Raw genomic sequence first — 9627 nt, 5'->3', positions numbered from 1 at the left:
TCTGCTGGGCCACTGAAAACAAGTAATAATGTAATAGCAGCAGCTTACACATGTCAGCATCTACCTTGCACTGGGCAATATTGTAAGTATCAGCTCTTTTAATCCTCAAAATAATCCTAAATCCATTCTCCAACCACCAGCCAGAGTGATTTTTCTGAAAACTAAATTTCAGGTTTCCCTAAAACCTTCCAATAGCTCTCCCCTACCCACAGCTTTTAAGGTCTTTCAAGATCTGGCCCTGCCCACCTTTCCAGCCTGATTCCTCACTAGCACCTCTTCCTTTCCATCCTGCTTTTAGTTCCTCCGAGAACTCTAGGTCGTTACATGTGCTGTTCCCACCAAAACACTTTTCCTCTATCTCTTAGCTTAAAACCAGTTCCTCCAGAGGGGAGAGGGCTGGTTATGAGATTGACACCAAAACCAGCCTGCCGGGTTTAACTCCCAGCCCTGCCACTTCCTGGCCATATAACCTTGGGCAAACTATTAACATCATCTAATTCTGACTCCACTCCCGAAACATCTGTCTGTCTGCCCACCTTGCCAGACCATCAGCTCTGTGAGGGCAGGGGCATTTTGACTTTGATCCTGCTCACAGTCCTAGTGCCTGGCACACAGTAGGTGCTCACATTTATTAAACCAGTGACTGGAAATGCAAAACCTATCCTGGTGATACATGCTCTCCCGCAAACGGCCACCTCAAACAAGGAAGGAAAGGGAGGATAAGATTTCTAACGACGTGGCACACACAGGAGACTCAGGCAGAAAGCAGTCACAAAGGTGACCTGGTAATTAGGAAAATATCTTTATTATTTTTTCAGTGTTCCAATATTCAATGTATAAACCGTGATAGTAGCTTCTCACAACTTTACAAATTATAGAAAAATGATTTTTTTCCCCTTCTTTACGGAAATCTCACCCCCAAATCATACAGGGCTCCATCATGGTTGAAACCCAGCAGGAAGAAAGCGGAGAATACAAGGAGGGCCGCGGCCGTCCGCGTGGCCAGAGGGTTTTCCTACATGTTACAGCCCAGGATGAGTCCCAGAGACCTGTAACCCCTCTGAAGGAGGCTCCACCGTACAGCTCTGTGGCACACTGAGGCAGGCCTCTGTCGCAAAAGGCCAGCAGACCACCAAAGGCCTGCATGGTGGCACTCATGGCTGGCAGGCTGCAGTCAAGGCAGCTTCGTGAGAATGTGAACAGGAGGCGAGCCGACTGCCCAAATCCCTTTCTCTAAAACACAGCCAGGAAAGAGGCTGTGGACACTGGCCAAATAGTGCTCTAGGTTTAGAAATTTCCCCTTTTACTCAGCTCACAAAGACTAATTTGTCAAACAGCTATTAAAAAAAAAAAAAAAATCAGAAAACAAACATTTGGCTCCATTTCAGCTATAATCAGTAGTTGGTAATTTTTAGCAAAAGATGACTTGAGTTGCTCATTATTAAGTCTGTATGTTTTATGAGGCCCCTGACTCCTTTCTTATCCATGGTTTATCAGAGAATGGGGGGGACGGGGGGTGGGGGGAGGTACAGCTGTAGCAGGAGGCTGTTTGTTGATTTGAGAAAACTGTTAAAATGTTTTGCACTCACGTACAAAGGCTGATGGAATTCAAAAATGATCCCAATGATTTTTATGAGAAACACGACTGTTCCTCTTGGGTGTCTCAAGTCAAAACAAGGAAACCGCCTAGTAATTTATAGTCCCCACATTTTCCGCCTTCCAGAAGGCATTAGAGAAAGAGCCAACCTCCGCCAGGAGCGATTGTAAACACACCACTGACGGCTTGGACACTTTGTTTTTAAATGCAGCAGGACTTTTTCCTTTGGCCCTGGCTGAAAAGCCAACTCCCTAAGACTGGTTAGGAAGGGGCAGATGGGAGGGCTCCCCCTCAACCAAAGAGTGAGGGACCCGTGGTCCCTGTGGACTAGAGTGTGGCTGGGAGCATCGTCAAAGGCAATCAATACATTTATGGCATACGAAATTGACCTGTGGTCCCCCAACTGGCCCCAGGCTCCACCTGGCTGGACGTGAGGCACAGGAGGTACAGAACAAGTCATCATAAGGCACACAATTGAGGCGGCTCCCACACCAGGCCCAGAAAGATTATCTCTTCGCACGATTCCAGAAGTGTTGGAACGCAGAGGAGTTGATGACACTCACTATGAGCAGCAGCAGCAGATACAGGGATATCATGACCGTAAACCAATGGCTGGAAAACCAGGAGAGCTGGCTTGAAGCCCTGCTTAAGAGGGAAAAAAGAGTGATGTTGGCAAAAATAGAAAAACATTTTTTTTCAAGTGTATGCAACAAGTCTGGCTCAGAGAAGACGAAATGATGAATTCCATCCTCCGCGTGAGCCATGAAATGAAGCTTCGTGCTCCTTTGCTCAAGAAATCTGGGGCTGTCTGCCCTGGCACTGACACGTCTTTCAACAGAACATTTTCTAACCGCACAAAGACAGCTATGCAATGAGCTCATCCCAATCTCCCCCTCTCCGGCTCCTCTCTTACCTTTTATAACCCGTCTTTTCTTAAGCAAGACTTTGGTATCTAGAAGAGTAATCTAGCTCAGGGTGTCTGCCCAGATGGTGGCAGGTGGCAGGTTATTCAACAAAGGTCTTTTCACTTTTAGACACGTACAGATATAAATCCAAGCTGGGGAAATCCTCTTTGGCCCACTAGGAGACAATCCAAACCATCCAAGTGTCCTCTTAAAGAGACACTCCAGGGAGGAGTGGGAAAGGAATAGAATGTTCAAGCATAAAAAGATGATTTTAAACCAAAGGATAACGTCCCCTACAACCCTATTTAGACTTCTCAAATTTTGGCGGGCAGCAGAGGTGGTGGGGCGTGGATTTTACTGGTTTACCAAATCTGGAAGTGTGGAAACCACTGGCGTGTAAAAGTAGGAGTGGAGATTATTAACAGTGACCCCTTTTCCTGTCGTACCTGCTCACCTGCTGCTGATCCCCACAAGAAGCTCCACGTGGATTCCAACAACGCAACAAAATCTCGGGGTGACCCCGAACCCTGGAGAAGGCTGCATATACGCTCACTACCATGCCGCTGAGATGGGACCAGGCACCACCATGGCTGAAGGCCCTTATCTGCTGTTGTGTTCAACATGCTCGTTTTAGAGAGAAAGATGAAGGATCTCAGGTCCAGAGAGGAGCGGGCGGTGGTTGCACAGCCACCAGGGGAGTGACTGAGCTGGCTGCACACAATCCCAGCAGTGTCCAATCACTCACCCCATCTGTGGGTTCAGACTGCGGTCCCAGGCCTAGTGGCTAAGGGGGCCACACTGTCTGGGGCAGCCAATTTGGCTTTAGTCAGTCCCTCATGCTATTTGTGTTTACAAATCTATCTCGTCACTAGAATATACAGTCTTCTTAGCGTGAGGACCACATCTTCTCCGACTCCTACTCCTCCCCTTGCCACGTGCAGCACGGTGCTCTGTATACACTGTACGTAGTGGAAAGCTACGGCTGGGGGTGGGGAGGCGGATGACTATGACAACTAAGTGGCCCAGCAGGCGCAGCACAGCCTTTGGTTGTTCTCCTGGACCCCACGCAGGGACCATCCTCCTTACCTCTTGGGCTGCTTCTGTGAATACACCAGCAGGTACTTCACTCGCAGCAGCTGGTTATTGGTGACCACAAAGTACTTCGGAGGGATGTCCCCGCCTTCGCTATGTTTGATTCTTGCTCTTCTGCGGTCTATCTCCTTGGAATCTGAAAGAGGAGAGTAAGGCGCACCTTTACTGGGAGGATACGATGACCAAAGCAGCAAATTATAAACAGAAATGAGTCAAGCCTCCTGCTGAGGGTGGAGAAGCCCCGGCAGGCTGAGGAACGGGCCTGTGTGTGTATGTGAAGCAGTTTGAGGAAAACAGGAGAACCTTGCAGGTAGGCAGGCAGGAGAAGGGAAAAGGAAGAGGAGAATACAAGGGATACAAGGAAGGAAAAACAAAACAAAACTCAACTGAGTGGGGAGAGCAGAGGGAAAAAAGAAACTGACGGTGGTAACAAAAAGTGCTCTGGGGCTGGGAACAGGAGCAAGTCTCCTAGTAGGTGTTTTAAACACACCCTGCTGGATGTGAGCTTCTTTGAACATTTACCTTCCAGGCTTGTTTACAAAACAACAAAACCCCTTTTCTTTTAATAACATGAAAAAATTCTACCAAAACAAAACAAAACCAAAAAAAAAAAAAGGCCAACAGTGCATGACAGCAGAGGCTGCGAGGTTTTGTTTTGATGTTTAATGTCAGGCTTTACAAAATTCCTAAAAATTATAAATGCAAATATTCATGCCATCTGGTTTGGGAGGGTGGTGTCAGGCTTGGACTTGTTTCTCCAGTTGTTTTACATTAGAGGCCAGAACAGTCAGTTTCCTGAATTTTCCTTTTCTCAGGGGAACCAACAGGTCAGTTCTGGAGACTAGAATGACAGTTCTGTGTTCTCTACTGCCTTTGAGGGGGGCAGCACAGCGGGGGCACACGGCAAATAGTCTCAGGGACACATTAGAGCTATGGCATGAGATGCAGCTAGTCGTGACTCTCTGGAGGGCCCAGGATTTACTCAGGATTTACTCCCCATGGCCCCAGCTTCCCCTCCGTGGGCTCCGGCAGGCCCAAGTAGATCAGAGGGTCTGGATCCAGCGTCCTTAGCTTCAGTTTAGCAAATATTTATTGAATGTCAAGTATGGACCAGGCTCTCTGCTGACACCAGACACCCAGGAATGAATGAGGCCTCATTCCTACCCTCAAGGAGCCCACGCTCTGGCCTCACCATTCGTTTTCTTTGGGTTTTTTTAAAAATCAAATCTCACCTCCCTGCAAAGCCTTCCCTGACCACTTGGACCCACCAAGATGGCTCCTTGCCCTGAGCTGCCCATGAGGACCTTGTCAGTCCCTCACCAGGCACCCGCTACCTACCACCTTGTGGTAAGTGATCGTTTCCATTGCGTGTTCAATCCCTAAGAAGACTGCGCACCTTGAAGGCAGGCCCCGGTCCTGCATTGCTCTGCATTACCCAGCCCATGCCCTGGCATGCAGTGGGTGCTCCACCCAACAGCTGGGCCAGCAAAAGCCTGTACATCCAATAGAGTCCTGAAGCCCAGGTCTGGGCCAACCGCTCACTCACCCTTCTTCTTGGTTTGGCACTTGACATCTGGATGGTCAATGACCTCGCACACGGCCACACAGCTGAGGATAGGGCCGAGGAGGCTATGCTGCCACCCGTGGCCATGGGGGCTGTAAATGAGGGCCAGGCTCAAGTCACTGGTGAGGTAGGTCCCCTCTCCAAACAAGGATGTCTGCAATGGCAAAGGCCAACAGAAAACAAACACAGATGGGTGAACATAGAGTTGGAGCAAGACGACACAGGTTTTTCTTCAACAGAGTTGTGAACACCAAATTTTCGAGCCCCCTTTTTTCCCAGCAAGACACAGGATCAAATAATCCTGTGACATCATCATAGGATTGTTACCCTCTGACAAGGGTTTAATTGTTGATTTGGCCATTTAGCCTGGCAAAGTAGCAGTTCCTTGCGGTCAAGATTAAGTGAGAAAAACATAGGTGTAAGAGCCCAGAAAGACCTCGGTTTGAATCCTGCAACGAGTTGGCAAGTTATATAAACTCTCTGTGTCTCAGTTTCTGTATCTACAAAACAGTGTCAGTGGTACCTCCTTCATAAGGTCGTGGGTGAGGATTAAATGAGGTAATATAAATAAAACGTAGAGCAGGACACGTGGCACGTGAGAGGATAAATAACGGTGGGTACTCCAACACAGGCTCTTACGTTGCACTGTATATAGTAATTCCTGCTACGTGACTGCCTTAAGCACTGTTACACTGATGAGCTTATAAAAGCAAAATCACGCCCTCATGTACAGGGAGGGGTTCGCACCTGAGGGTGGAAGGACTCCGAGTCATTACTTTGAAAAGAAATGAGTCTCTCGGACCAGAAACTGTAACCAAATGAGGGGGCCTGCATGAAGGGCAGGGTACTCTTTGTATTGGTGTTGACCAAGAAAATGTCTAAATATCTGGGAGGCATCTCCCTGGCGGTGGGTGCTAACTCGGTATGCTCCGTAAGGAAACATGCCAGGTGCAGTACCTGCAAGTCGAGGCTACAGCAGACATGGCAAACATATCCTTTACCCATGGTAGACATCACTAATCAACCACAATGGCCAACATAATAATATCTATCATGGTGCTTACTCCTAATGACTCAAGAATCCTTCTCAACATAATGTTCCAGCTGCTACCAGCAGATGGACTTTGACATTCAAGTTGAAACTCAACTGCTATTCCTGGGCCATGCTATCAGGATCTCAAGATGAGTGAACTTGAATAGCTCACTGAAGAACACCCTATGCTCTGGAACTGAGAAATGTCCTATTCAGTGGCACCAGGCTTCTACAATTTTAAGCCTGTTATGTGAAGCTTAGGGGAAATGAAACACACCTTTGCTTGGCCTTTGGGAAGCTCCTTGCTAAGTGAGGCAGTGTCCCCATCTCTCAAAAGTTGATACAGACTTTCTCCAAGGATGCTGGATGCCCTCTTCTGACCCCTCATCCACTCTCCACTTGGCCTGCCACGTGTTCACCCTTCCCTAGACGTGAGAATCTCTCGCAAGGCTGCCGTGAGCAGAGTGGGAAGCTTGGGGTCTCTCCATCCTGAAAAGAATCTCACAGCTCCAACTGGAAGGTGGGCTCCCTCAAGCAAGCCCTTCACCGAAAACCCAGGCCTCTAAGTAGCAAACTCCGTGGGGCACTGAAATGAAGGTTTGGTGTACAAGAGTATCATCTGCAAGCAACTTCTCCAGGCTGGCTCTGGTGTAAAGCAGAGGCCCCCTGGGTTCCAGTAGCCTGGCCATAATAGTAAGCTGAGGGCCAGTATGAACTGAGTGCCAGTGTAAACAAGCCCATCATTTTCAGCAAAACTCAACAGCACTAATCAGATACAGCAAGGTTGGGGAATGTTTCCAGCGTCAGAACTACAGCAGCCACAACTGAGCCCACAGCCCATGGAGCCGGCCCCTCACAAGCAAGGCAGATGCTGCCACGATGCGGGAAAGGCCTGCAGCTCCGCTGCTACCCCGGATGACCTCTCCAGCAGCCTGTGAAAGCAGCTACTGCTTTCTTGGTACTCTGTACATGGAGAATCCTTTGTATACATGAACTGTTTCAATCCTCTCACATATCAGAAGGAGGGAATGGAGGCCTATTTTACAGATGGGGAAACTGAGACTCAGAGAGTTTAATTTGCCCAGGGCCATAGGGCTGCTAAGTCTTTTTAGCTCCAGGGCCTGTCTGAAATCTTCCTCCTACACCTCGCTGAGGGGTAAAGAAAGTGCCAGCAGAGAAGGGGTGGTGGGCGCTGTTTTAACTCCTAAACATGGGAGGAAAGAAGCTCAAGGAGGGAGGGAAAGGACCTCCCCTTGGTGCATCTTGGCACATCCCTCGATTTCTCCAGTATCTGCCTCTCCTGGAGCATCCCCTAAGGAAGTGCTTCTCAAACTTCAGTGTGCACATGAATCACCTGAGGACCTTGTTAAATGGTGTTTGGGGATCAGGTGGTCTGGGGCTGGCCGGAGAGTCCCCAATTCCAACACTCCCAGGTGATGCGGATGCTGCTGGCCCAGGGAACACACTGAGTAGCGAGGGTTGGCCACACGCTGGGATCGCCTGGAGAGCTTTCAAAGCAACTGATATCCGGGCCCCACTCACAGAGATTCTGATTTACTTGGTCTGGGATGCAGCCAGGCATTTGGGATTTTTTTAAAGTTCCCCAAGTGATTCTAAATGTGCAGCCAAAGTTGGGAACCATCCTTAAATCGATGCTTCTCGAACTATAATCAGCATAAGAATCACCTGGAGAGCGTGTTAAAATGCAGGTTCTGATTCAGGTCTAGGGCGGTGCCAAGAGTCTGCATTTTCACAGGCTCCCAGGTGATGCTGTTCCGCTGGCGTGCAGACCACACTGGGTGCAGCAAGGCCTTGGTGAACCTACACCCCCACTCCCCCCAGCCAGCTCCTCAGCGTTCTGGATCCCCCACCCCGCGCCTGCTCCCCTGAGGCCCCACCTTGTTCAGGTGGCAGTGCAGGCCGTTGTGGATGATGGAATGGAAGTTTTCTAGGCGGCTACCATGGAAGGCATAGATAAGGTCTCGTTCTCCTTTGGTCTCATAAAATTTGGCATTGGCTGGGTCGAAGTACTCGATTTCAAACAGGAAGTCCGGAGCAGGAACAGGCGTGTGAGGGGCACCAGTCAGCTTTTGGATCTTTTCAAACTTGAAAATGAAGGGAACCGCAATTTTATTTGGGAAGCTGGTAAGAGGTGCTGCAAAAGTGGCCTCCTAAAACCTTGGGATCGACTCCCACGGGCTCTGCTCATGAGAATAACAAGTTTCATGAGGATAGAGACATTAATTTATAAGCAAACTCAGAACTTACAGCTCAAGACTGCTTTCCTCTAATAACATTTCTCCCTGCAGTAAATAAATAGCTCCTTCTACACTTCTAATTTTCTAACAGTTTCACGTCTATTTCCTGCATTCCACCTTTACAATAATCTCATGAAATAGAAAGGTAGGATAAATTGCAAAAATAGCCACAAATTTTCCCTCCCATCAGTGTCCATACACCTCTCTGCAATATAAGTTTGCAGGTGGGATTCTACCAAGATGCCATCAAGAGATGGGACCTATTTCTCCACCCCTTGAATATGCACTTGGCCACGTGACTTGCTTTGGCCAATGGAACAGTAGCATATGTATGGCAAACAGACTTGAAAAGGGTTTGCCCTTCCTTGTTTGCTGCTGAGAACCCTTCACCCTTGTCCTGGGCTGGCCCCCATAGGACGAGAGCCCCACAGAGAAAGGCCTCAGCCGTGGCGGCCACCCCAGCTAAAGGCCCAGAAAAGTGAGGCTACACTAGCTTATCTAGCCCCAGCCACTCCACAGAATCATGAGGAGCAATCAACATTTGTCATTTTAAGCCACTAAATTTTAGGGGTGGTCTGTTACATAGCAGAAGCTAATTGATACAGAAAGTAAACTTCTTTCTCAAGGACGATAATCCTTTTCAGGGCAGAGACCGCATCATTTCAGTGGTTTTTCAAACAGTAGGTGATATGGTTTGGATATCTGTCCCCTCTAAATCTCATGTTGAAATTTGATCTCCAATGTTGGAGGTGGGGCCTGGTGGGAGGTGTCTGGGTCGTGGGGGCAGATCCCTCATGAATGGGCTGGTGCCCTTCCCCCAATAATGAGTGAGTTCTCACTCTTAGTTAATAGCGAGAGCTGGTTGGTTAAAAGAGCCAGACACCCCTCCCTCCTCTCTCTTGCTCCCCCGTTGCCACGTGACATACCTACTCTGCCTTCACCTTCCACCATGAGTGGAGACATACTTCCTGTACAGCCTGCAGAACCATGAGCCCAAATAAACCTCTTTTCTTTATAAATTACCCAGCCTTGGGCACTGCTTTACAGCAACACAAGATAAACAAAGGCAGTAGATCACAGACCAAAGCCAGCCTGTGGCAGTCTTCTCTGGATTAGGATTGAATGAGAAAAATAAGAGCAATGTAACAGATATATTTATATTCATAGATGGTTGTCAC

General features: G+C 48.5%; 1 protein-coding gene across 3 annotated transcripts in view; it reads right to left on the bottom strand.

The window, feature by feature from the left end:
- Window positions 1–788: 788 nt before the first annotated feature.
- PARP16 (poly (ADP-ribose) polymerase family, member 16) overlaps window positions 789–9627 on the bottom strand; it is a 26861-nt gene continuing 18022 nt past the window's right edge. For 2 of the 3 annotated variants that reach the window (XM_012644834.1, XM_012644836.1), the window contains exons 3-6: window positions 8090–8296; window positions 5141–5312; window positions 3589–3730; window positions 789–2242 (exon numbers count right to left, since the gene is read on the bottom strand). In XM_012644834.1, the coding sequence (XP_012500288.1) occupies window positions 2104–2242; window positions 3589–3730; window positions 5141–5312; window positions 8090–8296 (660 nt within the window). In that variant the 3' untranslated portion in view covers window positions 789–2103. The remainder of the gene's footprint in view (window positions 2243–3588; window positions 3731–5140; window positions 5313–8089; window positions 8297–9627) is intronic. The other variant, XM_012644835.1, reaches the window with a different exon arrangement.

The sequence above is a fragment of the Propithecus coquereli genome, unplaced genomic scaffold (assembly GCF_000956105.1).
Source record: "Propithecus coquereli isolate 6110/MARCELLA unplaced genomic scaffold, Pcoq_1.0 Scaffold221, whole genome shotgun sequence".
NCBI lineage: Eukaryota > Metazoa > Chordata > Mammalia > Primates > Indriidae > Propithecus > Propithecus coquereli.
The sequence above is the reverse complement of the archived record's forward strand: the minus strand, read 5'-3'. Positions and strand labels throughout refer to the sequence as shown.